This window comes from Amblyomma mixtum, chromosome 3 (assembly GCF_055824585.1).
Source record: "Amblyomma mixtum isolate Tamu chromosome 3, ASM5582458v1, whole genome shotgun sequence".
Classification (NCBI taxonomy): Eukaryota; Metazoa; Arthropoda; class Arachnida; order Ixodida; family Ixodidae; genus Amblyomma; species Amblyomma mixtum.
Window position 1 is genome coordinate 399,379,794 of NC_143014.1, and position 19,494 is coordinate 399,399,287.

At 52.1% G+C, this 19,494-nt stretch overlaps 1 protein-coding gene across 1 annotated transcript in view; it reads right to left on the minus strand.

Annotated features, from left to right (window-relative positions):
• Nucleotides 1–17,445, minus strand: part of LOC149357328 (luciferin 4-monooxygenase-like) — a 96,600-nt gene extending 79,155 nt beyond the window's left edge. Inside the window, exon 1 of the mRNA XM_089577909.1 lies at nt 17,323–17,445. Coding sequence (XP_089434035.1) covers nt 17,323–17,445 — 123 coding nt within the window. The remainder of the gene's footprint in view (nt 1–17,322) is intronic.
• Nucleotides 17,446–19,494: the final 2,049 nt, after the last annotated feature.

The window sequence follows — 19,494 nt, forward strand, 5'->3', positions numbered from 1 at the left end:
CCACATGGTTTGGGCGTGTCAGTCAAACCCATCTATCCCCCCCAACCCCAACCCCACCAGAGAGGACTGGGAGGCGGCCCTGCTCGGCTGTCAGGACCTAAAGACCCAAAAGGCCTTGGTTCACCGGACGCGGGCGGCGTTGCTTGCCAATGGGGCCCCGGAATAGGGGCTCCACCTAGTATTGTTAGGGGAAAGGGCCAATAGGGCCTACCCCAATCACCTCTCTGTAAATATTTATTGTATTATAAATGTTTTTCACCACCACCACCCGCTAGAGGCGCCAGTGACATTATGGCGTGACGTCATACAAGGAGCGAGAGACGGGATACCAACTCGGCTCGTCGGGTTAGGCCACATTCTCACAGCAGGTTTTTCCCTTGCTCCGTCGCCTCCGTCGCACCGGCAGCCGATGGAGAGGGCTGCTTTTGGACCGTTCCCCCGCCCCCCCCCCCCAAATCGGGCGGCCGGTGCCGCCGGGTCCTGCTCTACGTTTCCGTCGAGCGGCGGCGACGGAGCCCGCCCCACGGAGAGCGAGCCAGTCACAGCAAGAGCTCGCTTCACGTGACCCACCGCTTGCTTGCTGCGACCAAGAGATGGCGCTGGCGAGCGTCGCCGCTTCGGCGGCGGTGCGCGGGTGCTTGGGGCGCTGGCGCGAAGAAAGTGCTGCTCGCTGCTCAGCGAGGGAGCAAAAGCAGTGAGCAGCGAGCGCCCATCTAAACTAGTTTGCCAGTTTCCGGCACCTCTTTCGATTAGAACATAAATCCGTTCCGTTGCGGCTGCGGTTCCCGCCTCCGTCGCCGCCGCGCCGTAGAGGAGACCGGCTGTGAGAATCAGGCCTAACGGCGGCCGCTTGGCATTGCGCGCCGAGCTCCTCCCGCTAGAGGCGCCAGTGAACTTATGGCGTGAAGTCATACCAGGAGCGAGACGGGCTACCAACTCGGCTCGTCGCGTAACGCCGGCCGCTTGGCACGTCGCGCCGCGCTTCTCCCGCTAGAGGCGCCAGTGAAGTTATGGCGTGAAGTCATACCAGGGGCGAGAGACGGAATACCAACTCGGCTCGTCGCGTAACGGCGGCCGCTTGGCACGGCGCGCCGCGCTCCTCCCGCTAGAGGCGCCAGTGAAGTTATGGCGTGAAGTCATACCAGGGGCGAGAGACGGAATACCAACTCGGCTCGTCGCGTAACGGCGGCCGCTTGGCACGGCGCGCCGCGCTCCTCCCGCTAGAGGCGCCAGTGACGTTATGGCGTGACGTCATATCAGGAGCGAGAGACGGGCTACCAACTCGGCTCGTCGCGGAACGGCGGCCGCTTGGCACGGCGCGCCGCGCTCCTCCCGCTAGAGGCGCCAGTGAAGTTATGGCGTGAAGTCATACCAGGAGCGAGAGACGGAATACCAACTCGGCTCGTCGCGTAACGGCGGCCGCTTGGCACAGCGCGCCGCGCTCCTCCCGCTAGAGGCGCCAGTGAAGTTATGGCGTGAAGTCATACCAGGGGCGAGAGACGGAATACCAACTCGGCTCGTCGCGTAACGGCGGCCGCTTGGCACGGCGCGCCGCGCTCCTCCCGCTAGAGGCGCCAGTGAAGTTTTGGCGTGAATTCATACCAGGAGCGAGAGACAGGCTACCAACTCGGCTCGTCGCGTAACGGCGGCCGCTTGGCACGGCGCGCCGCGCTCCTCCCGCTAGAGGCGCCAGTGAAGTTATGGCGTGAAGTCATACCAGGAGCGAGAGACAGGCTACCAACTCGGCTCGTCGCGTAACGGCGGCCGCTTGGCACGGCGCGCCGCGCTCCTCCCGCTAGAGGCGCCAGTGAAGTTATGGCGTGACGTCATACCAGGAGCGAGAGACAGGCTACCAACTCGGCTCGTCGCGTAACGGCGGCCGCTTGGCACGGCGCGCCGCGCTCCTCCCGCTAGAGGCGCCAGTGAAGTTATGGTGTGAAGTCATACCCGGAGCGAGAGACAGGCTACCAACTCGGCTCGTCGCGTAACGGCGGCCGCTTGGCACGGCGCGCCGCGCTCCTCCCGCTAGAGGCGCCAGTGAAGTTATGGCGTGAAGTCATACCAGGAGCGAGAGACAGGCTACCAACTCGGCTCGTCGCGTAACGGCGGCCGCTTGGCACGGCGCGCCGCGCTTCTCCCGCTAGAGGCGCCAGTGAAGTTATGGCGTGAAGTCATACCAGGGGCGAGAGACGGAATACCAACTCGGCTCGTCGCGTAACGGCGGCCGCTTGGCACGGCGCGCCGCGCTCCTCCCGCTAGAGGCGCCAGTGAAGTTATGGCGTGAAGTCATACCAGGGGCGAGAGACGGAATACCAACTCGGCTCGTCGCGTAACGGCGGCCGCTTGGCACGGCGCGCCGCGCTCCTCCCGCTAGAGGCGCCAGTGAAGTTATGGCGTGAAGTCATACCAGGGGCGAGAGACGGGCTACCAACTCGGCTCGTCGCGGAACGGCGGCCGCTTGGCACGGCGCGCCGCGCTCCTCCCGCTAGAGGCGCCAGTGAAGTTATGGCGTGAAGTCATACCAGGAGCGAGAGACGGAATACCAACTCGGCTCGTCGCGTAACGGCGGCCGCTTGGCACGGCGCGCCGCGCTCCTCCCGCTAGAGGCGCCAGTGAAGTTATGGCGTGAAGTCATACCAGGGGCGAGAGACGGAATACCAACTCGGCTCGTCGCGTAACGGCGGCCGCTTGGCACGGCGCGCCGCGCTCCTCCCGCTAGAGGCGCCAGTGAAGTTATGGCGTGAAGTCATACCAGGGGCGAGAGACGGAATACCAACTCGGCTCGTCGCGTAACGGCGGCCGCTTGGCACGGCGCGCCGCGCTCCTCCCGCTAGAGGCGCCAGTGAAGTTATGGCGTGAAGTCATACCAGGGGCGAGAGACGGAATACCAACTCGGCTCGTCGCGTAACGGCGGCCGCTTGGCACGGCGCGCCGCGCTCCTCCCGCTAGAGGCGCCAGTGAAGTTATGGCGTGAAGTCATACCAGGGGCGAGAGACGGAATACCAACTCGGCTCGTCGCGTAACGGCGGCCGCTTGGCATGGCGCGCCGCGCTCCTCCCGCTAGAGGCGCCAGTGAAGTTATGGCGTGAAGTCATACCAGGGGCGAGAGACGGAATACCAACTCGGCTCGTCGCGTAACGGCGGCCGCTTGGCACGGCGCGCCGCGCTCCTCCCGCTAGAGGCGCCAGTGAAGTTATGGCGTGAAGTCATACCAGGGGCGAGAGACGGGCTACCAACTCGGCTCGTCGCGGAACGGCGGCCGCTTGGCACGGCGCGCCGCGCTCCTCCCGCTAGAGGCGCCAGTGAAGTTATGGCGTGAAGTCATACCAGGGGCGAGAGACGGAATACCAACTCGGCTCGTCGCGTAACGGCGGCCGCTTGGCACGGCGCGCCGCGCTCCTCCCGCTAGAGGCGCCAGTGAAGTTATGGCGTGAAGTCATACCAGGAGCGAGAGACGGAATACCAACTCGGCTCGTCGCGTAACGGCGGCCGCTTGGCACGGCGCGCCGCGCTCCTCCCGCTAGAGGCGCCAGTGAAGTTATGGCGTGAAGTCATACCAGGGGCGAGAGACGGAATACCAACTCGGCTCGTCGCGTAACGGCGGCCGCTTGGCACGGCGCGCCGCGCTCCTCCCGCTAGAGGCGCCAGTGAAGTTTTGGCGTGAATTCATACCAGGAGCGAGAGACAGGCTACCAACTCGGCTCGTCGCGTAACGGCGGCCGCTTGGCACGGCGCGCCGCGCTCCTCCCGCTAGAGGCGCCAGTGAAGTTATGGCGTGAAGTCATACCAGGAGCGAGAGACGGAATACCAACTCGGCTCGTCGCGTAACGGCGGCCGCTTGGCACGGCGCGCCGCGCTCCTCCCGCTAGAGGCGCCAGTGAAGTTATGGCGTGAAGTCATACCAGGGGCGAGAGACGGAATACCAACTCGGCTCGTCGCGTAACGGCGGCCGCTTGGCACGGCGCGCCGCGCTCCTCCCGCTAGAGGCGCCAGTGAAGTTATGGCGTGAAGTCATACCAGGAGCGAGAGACGGAATACCAACTCGGCTCGTCGCGTAACGGCGGCCGCTTGGCACGGCGCGCCGCGCTCCTCCCGCTAGAGGCGCCAGTGAAGTTATGGCGTGAAGTCATACCAGGGGCGAGAGACGGAATACCAACTCGGCTCGTCGCGTAACGGCGGCCGCTTGGCACGGCGCGCCGCGCTCCTCCCGCTAGAGGCGCCAGTGAAGTTATGGCGTGAAGTCATACCAGGGGCGAGAGACGGAATACCAACTCGGCTCGTCGCGTAACGGCGGCCGCTTGGCACGGCGCGCCGCGCTCCTCCCGCTAGAGGCGCCAGTGAAGTTATGGCGTGAAGTCATACCAGGGGCGAGAGACGGAATACCAACTCGGCTCGTCGCGTAACGGCGGCCGCTTGGCACGGCGCGCCGCGCTCCTCCCGCTAGAGGCGCCAGTGAAGTTATGGCGTGAAGTCATACCAGGGGCGAGAGACGGGCTACCAACTCGGCTCGTCGCGTAACGGCGGCCGCTTGGCACGGCGCGCCGCGCTCCTCCCGCTAGAGGCGCCAGTGAAGTTATGGCGTGAAGTCATACCAGGGGCGAGAGACGGAATACCAACTCGGCTCGTCGCGTAACGGCGGCCGCTTGGCACGGCGCGCCGCGCTCCTCCCGCTAGAGGCGCCAGTGAAGTTATGGCGTGAAGTCATACCAGGGGCGAGAGACGGAATACCAACTCGGCTCGTCGCGTAACGGCGGCCGCTTGGCACGGCGCGCTCCTCCCGCTAGAGGCGCCAGTGAAGTTATGGCGTGAAGTCATACCAGGGGCGAGAGACGGGCTACCAACTCGGCTCGTCGCGGAACGGCGGCCGCTTGGCACGGCGCGCCGCGCTCCTCCCGCTAGAGGCGCCAGTGAAGTTATGGCGTGAAGTCATACCAGGGGCGAGAGACGGAATACCAACTCGGCTCGTCGCGTAACGGCGGCCGCTTGGCACGGCGCGCCGCGCTCCTCCCGCTAGAGGCGCCAGTGAAGTTATGGCGTGAAGTCATACCAGGAGCGAGAGACGGAATACCAACTCGGCTCGTCGCGTAACGGCGGCCGCTTGGCACGGCGCGCCGCGCTCCTCCCGCTAGAGGCGCCAGTGAAGTTATGGCGTGAAGTCATACCAGGGGCGAGAGACGGAATACCAACTCGGCTCGTCGCGTAACGGCGGCCGCTTGGCACGGCGCGCCGCGCTCCTCCCGCTAGAGGCGCCAGTGAAGTTTTGGCGTGAATTCATACCAGGAGCGAGAGACAGGCTACCAACTCGGCTCGTCGCGTAACGGCGGCCGCTTGGCACGGCGCGCCGCGCTCCTCCCGCTAGAGGCGCCAGTGAAGTTATGGCGTGAAGTCATACCAGGAGCGAGAGACAGGCTACCAACTCGGCTCGTCGCGTAACGGCGGCCGCTTGGCACGGCGCGCCGCGCTCCTCCCGCTAGAGGCGCCAGTGAAGTTATGGCGTGACGTCATACCAGGAGCGAGAGACAGGCTACCAACTCGGCTCGTCGCGTAACGGCGGCCGCTTGGCACGGCGCGCCGCGCTCCTCCCGCTAGAGGCGCCAGTGAAGTTATGGCGTGAAGTCATACCAGGAGCGAGAGAAAGGCTACCAACTCGGCTCGTCGCGTAACGGCGGCCGCTTGGCACGGCGCGCCGCGCTCCTCCCGCTAGAGGCGCCAGTGAAGTTATGGCGTGAAGTCATACCAGGAGCGAGAGACAGGCTACCAACTCGGCTCGTCGCGTAACGGCGGCCGCTTGGCACGGCGCGCCGCGCTCCTCCCGCTAGAGGCGCCAGTGAAGTTATGGCGTGAAGTCATACCAGGAACGAGAGACAGGCTACCAACTCGGCTCGTCGCGTAACGGCGGCCGCTTGGCACGGCGCGCCGCGCTCCTCCCGCTAGAGGCGCCAGTGAAGTTATGGCGTGACGTCATACCAGGAGCGAGAGACAGGCTACCAACTCGGCTCGTCGCGTAACGGCGGCCGCTTGGCACGGCGCGCCGCGCTCCTCCCGCTAGAGGCGCCAGTGAAGTTATGGCGTGAAGTCATACCAGCAGCGAGAGACGGGCTACCAACTCGGCTCGTCGCGTAACGGCGGCCGCTTGGCACGGCGCGCCGCGCTCCTCCCGCTAGAGGCTCCAGTGAAGTTATGGCGTGAAGTCATACCAGCAGCGAGAGACGGGCTACCAACTCGGCTCGTCGCGTAACGGCGGCCACTTGGCACGGCGCGCCGCGGTCTTCCCATTAGAGGCGCTGCATATGCAGTATGGAAGACCTGTTTTCGCAACCTACCAGGCTTAACCAAAGCTAAGCCCCCGCCAATTGTTTTACAGTTTCCCAACGATATGTGCCTGTATTGGACGAGAGTGAGGGCTAAAAGCGATTCATGCGCGAAAAAAAAGCGAATGTATGGGACGTGTGGAAGCTACGCGGTAAGAGAGCGGAGCCCCAACGAACTCTAGTTAAGGTGACCGGCACACCGTACCGCATATCGTTTGCTCAGCGTTGCCAGGAGGAACGACCCACCAGAGAGATCCAGCGGAGGACTTTATACGGTGCAAAATAACGGTGCAGCAATTTCTTAAAGAATTATTTTTCGCCGACGGAAGTACACACGCATACGCAGTCGCCTTGGTTATAGGCCACTTCCCTGGGGCGGAGGTTGTAATGTGGGGAGTCCGTGCTCTGCTTCCTCTTGATGTGTAAGCCAGCCAGCTGACAGGCTTGATCAAGGCCTCACAGAAGATTTGATGACACCGCAGAGTTTGGCCACCGCAGCGCACCGCAGTCGCGGCGAGTCGATGTCAGAGGCCAGTACGAGACGTAGGTACGGTGTGTGTGCGAATGTGTTGTGCGTAGAGAATTTTCTTCCATGTTAATGCAACGAACCAGAAGAAGGGCAGTCTTTGATGTAGAGAGGGCCTCTCAGAAGCCTGAGTTTAATTGCAAAAAACTAGTGGCCTCGCTTGAGCGCATCTCAATCGACTGAGTCCGCCTCGTCGTCCACGCGGAGCTCGTACAGGTCAAGCGGGTGACTTTATCGCCCCGTGAAAGAAAAAGTATCGTCCCGATTCGAAACAAGGCATGTATAAAAGAAAAATAAAAGATGGTTTAATGTGGACAACATGCACAATTTCAGTTCGTGATCGCCGACGGCCGACTGCCACAGTTCCATCAGGAACGAATTCATTACTGACGTTGCCGAAGCAGCGGAGGAGTTTATACGGTGCGAAATAACGGTGCAGCAATTTTTTGGACAATAATTTTTCGCCGACGGAAGTACACACGCATACGCAGTCGCCTTGGTTATAGGCCACTTCCCTGGGGCGGAGGTTGTAATGTGGGGAGTCCGTGCTCTGCTTCCTCTTGATGTGTAAGCCAGCCAGCTGACAGGCTTGATCAGCTTGTTCGACCAAGGAGCACGTGCCTTAAGTGACGTGATACCCGCACAGAAGCATCACGTCCAACATCATTTGCACTGCTGTCCCGTACACAAGACGGAGCGGGGTAAATCAGGTAGGTACCTGAGTCGCGGTGTTATATGCCAAGGTTCCTTATGTGAGTATCTGTACATCGAAATCGTATCCGCCAGTGCACTGTTCAGCCATTCTGTGTGTCCATTTGTCTGGGGATGGTATGCTGTCGTCTTCTGATGCGCTATGTGACTGAGCTTGAAGGTGTTGTGTACAAGACGCGCTCTAAATGACTTCACTCGGTCTGTAAGGATGGTGGACGGGGTGCCCTGCCGCAGCACAATGGCGCGCATAGTCAAGTCCGCGACTTCGGAGGCCGTGGCTTTCGGAAGACCCTGCGTTTCCCCGTAATGGGCCAAACACCCCTTAGTGACTGCCAACCACTTGGTTTCCGCCGACGATAAAGGAACAGGTCCGCAAGGTGTATGCCTACTTGCTCTAATAGGGCTAGGGGAGAGGGATGGATGGATAAAGCTGAACCCTTTAAAAAGGGCCGCGGCTCAAGCCACCTAGCGATAACTTCCGAAATTGCATTCTAGTCTTGATTTTAGCCACCAATCAGATAACCTTCGCTTGGCTACTTCTACCCACTTAATATATATTTTTCCTTCATTGTCCTTAAACCCCAATACTTTGAATAAAGCAGCCCCTCTACTTTCAACTGTATGATGAAGCCGTTTACAGAAAAGTATCAAGTGTTCAGCCATTCAGGCATCAATTGTTCAACGTCACACTCACTCATAGCGCTCCTGGTTCCCCGCGAGAAGTGGAAAGCTTGCGTAAGGTTTTTCAGCACGAGCGACACGACTTACGGAGCCTCGGGAGGCCAGGGTTAGCCGCGGCAGACTATCGCGACGCCGGCTTTCCCGTCTCACGCGCTCGTTGGCGCTTTCGCGTTAGAATCAAGATGCTCAACAATTGTAAGCTGCAGGGATCTGACTGGCCCGTCAGCGAAGATTTTTTTTACGGTTCCTAACATCAGGCAGCAGCTCTGTGCCATCTGCAAGCCCAACAGAGATAATGACGACAAGATTTTGTATGTTTCCGATAAGTTTTCGATTTGCATATAGTTTTCGTGGCATTTTCTACCCACTTGTTGGCACGTACCGTCTTTGTCAAAAGTAACCAGGTTGCATGGTTTGCTTTTGGCTTGTATAGTGGAGCCCTTGTGGCTTTCCTAAAGATAGAAAGGTGTTGGAAGGTGAGAAGACCCCCAGTCCTTACCTTTAACGACCATTTCAGCTTCAGGGAAGGTGTAAGGGCTCCACTGTACTAGCTAGAAGCAAACCATGCAGCCTGGTTAATTTTGCAAAGACTGCACTTTTGATTTCTCATGGCTAATCAAAACTACTTTCTTCCGCGTTAGGTAAACACAGCAGTTGCAGCAAATTACAACAAAAAATCACTCGTCTTTGCGCTTGAGCGTTCACTCATTGTGTGACAAAGAAGCAGAGATTCCAGTTTCTATCTCTAGTTTTTCTTCCCTATCTGATGCTATCCTGTTGATGGAAACTTCATGTAAAGAAGGACAGACTGACTACTTGTTTTATTCGTAGCAATCGTTTTCTTTGAACAGATCTACTCGCCGTGGTGGGGGTGTTACGTTACTGATTAAGCCTGGTGTCAGTTGCGAACTAGTTTCTTCATTTTGTGTTAGTTGTGATGGTTATGAAATACTAACAGCTGGAGCAAACAAACAGTATCTTCTGTATGTTATCGACCTGCAGGCGGAAACGCAGAAACTTTTTTTCTTTTAAGATAAATTCTTATGAAATAGCCATTGCTAAGAATTATATTTCCTGCCGGCGACTTTAACATAAATGTGGTGCAAAACACAAACCTACAGAAAGTGATGAACCTGCTTCTCTACTCAAATGGGTGCGACAATGCAATTACATTACCAGCAAAAGTGCCACTAGAGAGTGAAATATTCCTAGAGCTTTTTATAACAAACTTTGACAATAGAAAAATTTGGTCCACAGTCGTAACGTGTGATCTTAGCGGTCGTATCCCGATATTTCTCATTTTTAACACAGCTTCGAAACCCAGAAAATGCCCAGTCCGTTGTATATACCAGCAAATCACTAAGGCAAGCCCAAACAGCTTTAGAAATGAATTGCTGGAAACGGTATCTCGAAGCCGCCGCGGTGGTTCAGTGGCTATGGCTCTTGGCTACTGACCCGAAAGACTCGGGTTCGATCCCAGCCGCGGCGGCCGAATTTCGGTGGAGGCGGAATTCTAGAGGCCCGTGTACTGTGCGATGTCAGTGCACGTTAAAGAACCCCCGGTGGTCAAAATTTCCGGAGCCCTTCACTATGGCGTCTCTCATCGACCGAGTCGCTTTGGGACGTTAAGCCCCACAAACCATAAACCATAAACCGTAAACAGATTTCAGTGGTTGGTGAAAATCGAAAATGCTGAGGACGCATATGAAATCTTTAACAATAAATTTCTAATGGTGTACAGTAAACCTTTTCTGCTGAGAACTTTGACCCTGGGTAAAAAAAAGTCCGCCAACATTGAATAACGCTTGAGCTTAATAGGAAATTAAACTATAAGAACATGCTCTATCATCATTTTGTGAAAACAAGGGATCCAAATTTTCTTAAGGAAGACAAAATATATCGGAATAAGCTGAATACCGAGATTACGAAAAACAGGTCTTCTTTTCTCTGAGTTTAAGAGTTGTCTATACAGAACTGATCGTCTCTATATTGTGTCCTTATATAACTTTAACTATTAACCGCTGTTTATCGAGCGCCACATTTCCGAAACGAATACAGATTGCCAAAGTGACTTTCCTGCTCAAAAAGGGTGATGCTAATAATATGTATAACTATGGATCTATCTCCATACTCTCTATATTTTATAAATGGTTAGAAAAACTCCCCCATACTCGAAAATTTACTTTCTTCAACAAACAAAACATAATCTTGCCTGCGCAGTTTGGTTTCAGAAAAAAAAACAAATCTAGAGAATCGGCCTTGCTTCGGCAAAACGAATTATTAGCCGAATATTCGAGATCTAACCTTTGGTAATAATATGGTAATGAGGCTCTCTTTTGGGAAACTGTCAAAGGCTTGTCTGATCATAACGCAACCAAATGTACTACTTAGACATTTCAGCTGAAACCTGTTAAAAGGGTCAGGAAGTGGGTGAATGATTGGGATCACTCAGACGACTTCACAGTTTCGGGAACACTTGGAACAAAACAAATTTAGTGACCGGATGGTTTCAGCCGAGAAGCTATGGTAAGTTTGCGAGAATAACTTTGAACACTGGTTGTCAAAACACATGACAGTAAAAATCAAATCTGCGAGTTAACCACTCTATAAGCCTTGAAATTGTACAGTTCAAGCGCAAGATTTCCACGCTAAGGAAAATCAGAATCAAATCACCTGTATACAGATAGAATAATTCATACAGTTCAAGCGCAGGACTACCAGGCTAAGGAAACTCAGAGTCAAGTCACCTTTATGAAGATAGATTAATGAAATTCGTGAAAATTGCGGCGCACTGAAGATAGCCATTATAAGCTAGAGAAAAAAAACCTAATTGCCGCCCTACGTAATTTTAGCAAATCTCAGTAATTCTAGCCTTACATTAATTAAGGCAATACCTTAAGACCGCGGAAGAAATGTGGTCTGCCGCCGAGTGATGCTTTACACAAGGCGAAAGATTTTAACGACTGCTCAAATCCGTCTGTACCTCTGCCAACCCCTGACATTCGGCACACGCTCTTTTGATTGTGACAGCAGCAGTAAACTCAATGAAGGAACATTAACGGAATGCTCCATCCTGTCCTTATTGCTAGCCATTGAGACAACGAAAATCAGTAGCCCTGACAATATACCTGACCCTTTCTTGAGACATGCCGTCCGAGCCGCCGCGGTGGCTCAGTGGTTATGGCACTCGGCGGCTGACCCGAAAAAAGCGGCTTTGATCATGGCCGTGGCGGTCAATTCAGACGGAGGCAGAATTCTAGAGGCCCGTGTGCTGTGCAATGTCAGTACACAATAAGCAACCGCAGGCGATCGAAATTTCTGGAGCCCTCCATTACGGCGTGCCTCGTAGACTTAGTCGGTTTGGGACCTTCAACCCCCATATACCAAAACTAGCAAAACCAAGATATACCGCCTGCGTAAGCAACTATTTAAGTCTCATCTATGAGAAATCAGGTCACGGCACTAACCTTTTAAATTATCGCCTCACTTCAATCACTACAGCTTTCGAAATTTCAGGAGCGCCTTATTTTCGAACTTTTAACTTTCCGAGAAGAGAATCTCATTACCAGCGGTCAACATCGACTCCGAAAAGGCTTGTTAAGTATCATACAATTAATTAAAAGCATACATGACCTCCCCGTAACCATTAACAACCATGGGCAATTACAAATCTTATTTCTTTATTAGGCCAAAGCCTTTTTCCTTGTATCACACTCTAAATGATTTCAGAAACGGGGATATTTATTATCTCTAGGAATACGACACATTCCTCACAAGCTTCTCTGTCAAGTCGAAAGAACTTTTTAGGGAGAAAATAGCAACGTTCGGGCTGTTTTAGCTCCTATCCTTAACCATATATCAACAGTTACATTGCGGAACACGTAAATTGGACGGTCCGTATGTCCACAGACGGCAGCATTAAACATAAAGGTATCACATCTGATGAATATCGGGTACCTCAGCACCTCATTCTTGCAAGTTTTTAAATGATGCGAGGAACTGAGAAGTGACGCCATACTGAGATACGTCTGCCTGTATGATAATTACTAGAAACCACTAATTTAGCTCACTGAATTGAACTTAAGACACTGAAAACATTAGATGAACACTAAGGCCAAGAAATTGTAGTCCCACTTGACATAAAACGGAAGAGACAGATTTTCTTTATACAAACTAAAGTACTCTCGCGTTGTATACAATAAAAAAATTGGCAGTGGCTTACTTCGGCTTTGCCAGGACAGACGTAGCGAAAGCTAAGGCATAGCTTGGTCAGCCTTGGTTAATCTTGATAGCAAGTCCAGGTTAGTCTGGTTGTTTAGTAATCTTATTGTTGCCGCCTTTTAGGCCGCGTCACTCTTGCGCCTGTTCTCTAGGCAAATGGCACGTTATTCTTCGGTTTCTTGAGCCCGCTGAAGTTCCTTGGTCGCATTCCATCATTCACCGCGGGCCGTCTTCACTGAAGGATGACTCAGGTCTCTCCTCCTGCTGCTGCTAGCGGTCGAGACGTCGGACATTAAACGTGCCCGTCTCGCGGCGGCATATTCACGGCGTTTAGTCAGTCGTTCGGCGAGCTGTTCCTCTGTTTCCTGGGCGATTCGTTTCCTCTTCATCTCGCTTCGATGTACATTCCAGGCGTCCTTCTGCTTAGCAGACTTGTCGCCCTCCATACTGCCGCTTCAGCTGTGGTTGCGACGCCCGCGAGCTCTCCTTTTCAAGCCTCCGACATGTTATTAGGCCTGCGACACAGCTGGTGAGGCGAGCGGAGGCGAGCGCAACGACGAGGCAAGCGGTGTGACGTCATACCAAACGGGGGCGGTGGCTCCGCGGCGAGACGCGCGGTGTGACGTCGTGCCAGATGGGGCGCCAAGCGCGCCGCGTCCGCCAGCTGCGGCGGTTGCTATGCAACAGCTCAAGACCGCTGTCTGTGCCTCCTCGGAGCACTGCCACGGCAAAATCGCAAGTTCGTGGCCCATGCAGCCTTCACTGCAAAACGTGCCCCAAAACCCGCTTTAGCTGACAGAAAGTTATTACTTTACCGTGCACTCGTTCGCTCTGTGTTTCAATATAACATCACTTGTTGGTTTCCATCTACTAACCATTATATCGCCCAACTGGACAGCGCGCAGCGGAAAGCGACGCGATTCTTAAGCTGGAACCGCATGGAGCGTTTTTCGCGAGCGAAAAACGCGACGCGCGGCAAACGCCCGCGTTGCCGCCGACGCGCGAGCACCCGCACGAGAAATATGAACCTTTTTCGGGTTGCCAGCCCACACAACTGCCAACGACGTGAATTATCTGTTACCGCATATATAATATGCCATTTAAATTACAGGACACTACAATAAAAACAATCTTCATGTAATTATACCTCGTTAAAGGTTGTCTTGTGCATGTTGGCCGAACACTACGCGCGAACGAACACGATGCGTGAATGCACGTGGCTCTCTGGACGTGCAAGCCAGCTCCTCCGAGGAAAGAGCAAAAGGGTTGAAATGCGGGCCAGTTGGTACATTGTAAATGGAAAAAAAACCAGTCACACAAGACGACGGACAAGAAGAGTGTACACACCACAACGACTGGTGGAAAAAAACCAGTCACACAAGACGACGGACAAGAAGAGTGTACACACCACAAAGAGCAAAGTTCCCCCAAAAAGGTGCCGCCGAGATGCGCGGAGAGCAGAGCCATCTGTTGGCAAACTGAAAAACCAAAATGGCACGTGCCTGCACGCTGATTGGTGGACGCCGACCGTGACGTCAGTGGACGCGCAGCGCGAGGCGTTTTTTTCTACAAGCGTAGAACCACGCGGCGGCGCGATTTCGTGTTGGAATATGCTGGGCACGCGTCAGAATGACGCGCGCGTCCCACCATCCGCGCGGCAATCGCGCCCAAAAACGCGCCATGCGGTTCCAGCTTTACGCAGCCAGTACTGTAGCAGCTATTTCCAAATCGGCCATTTGTGAAAAGCTAGGTTTCCATCGATCCAAAATGGTGCCAAATTCTTGCGTTTTAAATTTCTCTCTTTTATTTTAAATGATTAATTCAGGATAGACAAACATAAGCAGGTGACAGTTTTGAAAGCCGTGAATACAAGATCAAAACACAGCAAGCTCTTCTTTGAATACAGACTTCATACTGACACTATAAGTTTTTATTCTTTCCTCAAACCATCAACGATTGGCATCTGTTGCCGAATGATGCCACCTGCATATGTTTAGATGTTTTTTGGACTGCTTGTCAAACCTAGGTTGGCAGTAAGTACCGTGAATTTAACTTGTTTGCTTTGATATCATATGCTATTTGTATGACTATCGCGCGACATTGACTTTTCTTTCTCACTAGGCTTTTTGCAACCAACATATTTACTTGTTTCACTTCGTCCGTAGAACCTAGGCTGTACGTATGCGTGCAGTCCCTTTCCTGCGTGTGGCTAGCAGCATATTTACAAAAATAAAAGAATGAGGAAATAGGAGTTCACCCTTTGCGACCAGTGGGTGGAGTGCTGAAGCCCCACAATCGTTTTAAGTTTTGGGTTGAATGTATTGCTATTTCTGAAGGCGCAAATGCGAAAGCACTTCCGGCGGCTGCAAGCGGCCAGGAGGAGGAGAACGACACGTCGCGACGTGTCCATCTTCATAGCTTATTGGAATCACCTGTACAGCCTAAGTGTGGCAGACGGAAAGCTACGCTAACGACTTCGAGCCCGCTGTCTCTTTAATTTACAGAAAACGGGCCGAGGTCAAAACATGCTTTTCGCTCCCGTGTGTAACTGCGCTCCGTATTCCTCCAACTTTCTCCAGGAGTGGGCGGTCGTGAGGGCCATTCGTTCAGAAAACTGGAAACTTACGCTGCACGCAAAAAAATCACCAATATGCTTACCGAAAGCACGAAGAATGAGCAAACATGACATTGCGCCATTGAACAGCCGACAAGTGGAAAAGACAGAAGCTAAAGCGAGTCATATTTAGGACGCGTTTGATGAAGTGCTTATGCGTACCAACTCCCAGGCTGCGACCATGACTACCAGCAAAGCATTATCACACCAACCGCACGACGCATTCTTGCATCAGGGCAGACGCTGGCGCAAGCGATAACCCTCACGCGGATTCCTGGGCATTCCTCGATCCACGGTAATCAGCGCGTCCTGGCGCTAGCTCGAGAACTATCCATCCGGCCCCCGGAAGATCGGGCACCCAGACATACCACCAAATCGCCGCTCATTACAAATACAGCCGCTTCACTCTCCCGCCATCTCCCAGTACACTAGATTCAAAATACTTGCAGCCTAGCGGAAATTTCAGACAAACTGCTACATCTCACCTTACCTCCTCCATCGCTACTACCCTACCTCGACCCTCCCACTATGCTTAACATGTGGGACGGCCAAGGCCTAATCTATGGAAATTCCCCCCATACCGAACCCATTCCCCTACTCATGCGAAGCCGTTCTGAGAGCCGCTCAACCACCTGGCCGAACATGGCTAGTGGACAGAGCTCTCCGTGAGGCGCAGGGCCGTGAACTCGTGGAGAAGTAGTAGCCCACTCTTGAGGACCTTATGCCGATTCTTTGAAATAAAGGTGTTCCTCCTCCTCCTCAAAGCAAATTTTTGCTAAACTGTTAGATTTGTAGTAAACCAAAACTTTTGAAGTAAATTTTCAAATACAAATCTAATATAAATAGTTTGAAACATCGAATCATTTACCGAATAATTAGGCGCAGATTCATTTATTCAGGACGCGAGTTTTATATGGACATGCTGGAACGTGTGAATTTGTTGCAGTGACGTCTTCACGCTAAACGCAAGGTTAGGATCAATGGCATCGATGGATTAAACAAAATTGTTTAAGACAATACCATGCTTTTGTTTTCATAATAGCAAAAGGTACAGATGGTATGCAGACAATATAATAAACACAGGAGCCCCAGTTTTGCAATTCCTGTGGCAGGAATCGTGATATTTTAAAGAAAGAGGGCATATAACATCACACTTTATGTAAAAATGTTGTGTTGTTTTAGAAATTTATCGCATAAACATGTCCTGCCTATAAGAAGGTGCTTCCTAGATGTGGTTGTGTTGCAGTTGAAGTTCGGAACTTTGCCCCCTAAGAAGAACCCAAATACCTGCGAATGGAATTCCGGATATCCGATACGGCTCGAATATTTGTTATTCTCGTATATTACATTAAAAATATTCAATCCATAATATTCGATTCATGTTGAACATTTTTGAATATTACAATAACCTTATTAGTCATTGTTGAGCTAAAGGGACTTAATTAGGTTGCAGCACCGTCCTTCCATGAAAATGATAAGCAAATGACATGCGATGTTCGCATTTTGATAACAAGGAAAAATATAATAACAGAGCGATAAGGAAAGAAAGAAGTGCAGTAGTTTCTAGTCTTCATAATATACACTTAAATATTTATGCAGTGTATAATACGTCAATTACTTGGCTAGAGAGCTCTGTGAAGGGATGAGAACCTTGTGCGGTAAGATTCATGCATATTTATAAAACAATTATTTCCCAGCATGTCTCTTGATTCGCATACAAGTGGTCTCAGAGAATTGCCATCCTGTGCTAGTAAATAACCGAACATATATGCGAATCACGTGCTGGTGATGAGATAATTTACGTAAAATAACAGCGCATATTTTACGGTTATTAAATGACTTGTCGAAATAAATGCGCTTTGGGCACTGTGCTGTACCAAACTATCAATGGAGGCGCTCAGTCAGTCCAGTATGATTCTCAGCAACTCGAGTATAGTATATGCAGGCGCGAATAGTTCATAGATTTCAGCAAGGATTAGTCTGTATGGATTTCTTTATGCTTATTGTCTCTAAAATGTTCCTAAAACGCAATTTTTCGCTCTATTCATTCGCTTTGCTCACTTTCCTCATTGTCTGAAAGAGTCTTTTTTTATGTCAGTGAGGGCTTTTCCTTCTTTTGCAAAAGTTAACTATCGCTCAAAAAACGGAAGTCACCGTTACAATCCCACCAGTTTTCGTTTTTCATGAGATTCAATAAATGCGGCCTTTTAGTCTACAAGGCAGCAAAAGTTCCCAAATGAAAAGAATGCTTTGCTTACCAGCGCAGTTTGATCTTCATATTTTTGACACACATCTGCGAAGAACGTCGCAAAACTGACGTCGGGAATGATGGAGCTTTGTACACAAGACTTGACAACGTTATTTTCAATAATCACAGACATGGTGGCCACCAACTCCGGTTTTCGTTTTCAGTGCAGCGCTGCCTCGAAGTCTTCTGCAAGATATGTTGATAGAAATTGCGAGTTTCGCTTAAGAAAGGTCTCTTACGGCAAAATATAGTTGTGAATAAAATTAACGGCCTCGACATGCTGTGTGCTGTTCGCGGTAGTATCTGTTTGCATTTCCTGCGAGCAGGTTGATTTATTTTTACACATAGCCGCAAAAATACTGCAGATGTATTCCCTCTATCATTCAGACCAGCAAGGCTATTAATCCTTGAATGTAGAATGTTAAAAAATATGCGCAAACTTGTTGATGAAATAATTGTTCATTACAAATGCGTTCCGATTATTCATTTTCATTGCAAAATAAAGTCTACAAAGGCCGAGATAAGCACTGTTATGTCATGTACAATTCCCTGAACACACTTCAGGTGAAATGTGCATGGATCCAAGCCTGAATTTCCCTTTGCTCCAAAGCTACGTACATTTAGTTTAAATTTGTTTCGGCAGCAACACTACGCTAGGTGTGAGCGATTTCGCGGAGTCCCGGAGAGCCCCAACTGCGCAATGCGCGAGGAGCGAGTGTGAGGCAGTTACTGCGTAATGTCCTTTCCTCAAATACAATTTTTATTTTCTTCATTACGGCCCCTCTTTCTGCTTTCACTCCAACTTCCTTGCTTCCTCTACAAACGGATGACGGGTGTGCACCGAGATATGGGAGACAGTTACTGCGTGATTTCTTTTCCTCAAATACAATTTTCATTTTCTTCATTACGGCCCCTCTTTCTCTTCATTCTTTCACTCCGACTTCCTCCCCTCCTGTACGGTGCGGTTCAGGTGTCCACCGAGGTGACAGAGAACTACTCCGCCATTTCCTTTCCTCAAAAAGCGTTGCGTTCAAAGGGCAAGGCATGGCGCCGAACGGATGGTGGCGTTCGGTGGACTCCCTGGCAGCGCTACAACTCGCTGTCGCTCCCACTCCTAAAGGCGAAGCTTAAGTGTCATTTATTATGCGAGGAATATTAACGTAGGTTTCGCGCCTTCGCGCGACGCCCGGCGTTGGCCACCATTGACCTTGAAGTGAGATCACAAGATGTGACGTCACGTGATGACGTCACACCGGCTGCAGATGGGGCCTCATATCGCGCCGTCGGACGTCGGCCGGCGGAGGCCTCCACTACAGAGGCTAGAAGGTTTTCTAGGTCCTGTACCTCCACGCTTCGGTTCGCGCCGTCGCGCGCGACGCGGCGGCGGCGCCACCATCGCTGCATCACGTGATATGTGACGTCACGCCAGGGATGAAGCGGCGCGCGCCCGCCGTCGCGTCAGTCTCTGTGCCCGCAACCGCGCCAGCGTCTTTGCGCCGGGCGTGTATGTGGTCAAGATGCCTCCAAACGCTAAGGACGTTAATAATAAGAATGCAAAACGAAGGCCGCTTCGCATCCACTGGGCTTAACCTTGATAAGCCTCCAACTTTTTAGAAGTTAATTAGTATTTAGGCATTAATAAGTAATGAGTATTTAATTAGTAATCTGTCATTAATTAGTAATTAGAACTTGATGATGTGTGACGTCATCGAGTGGTGACGTCACCAATGCCACAGAGGCAGTCAAAGTGGTGCAGAAAGTGGTGCGCTCGTGAACTGTTGTATGTGTTTCTTTCTGTGTCCTGTCTAAGTTATTGCGCATTTCACTTATATACTATGCAGAAAGAGTTTTCGCCTCTACGCACTTTAGACAGTCAAAGTGCCCCCTGAGATGCCTCCACCGCTGCGATTGCCACGCCGTTGCTTCCGAAGTTCTGCTCGGTATGGCGATTGGTCAAACCACAGCCAATTTTTTATTCTCCATATCAGACAGGAAAGTTTTCAGGGCTAAAAGCAGCTCTGGACAGCTTGACATGGCCACTGACAACCTCTACTTGGCTTTACAAAGCTGACAAAACAGTGGAAATGGAATAATAGATCACAAAGATATAATAAAAACACAAATTGTAACTCCACACTGAATCATATTTGAGATGGTCAGCTTAAATACATACTGGAAAAAC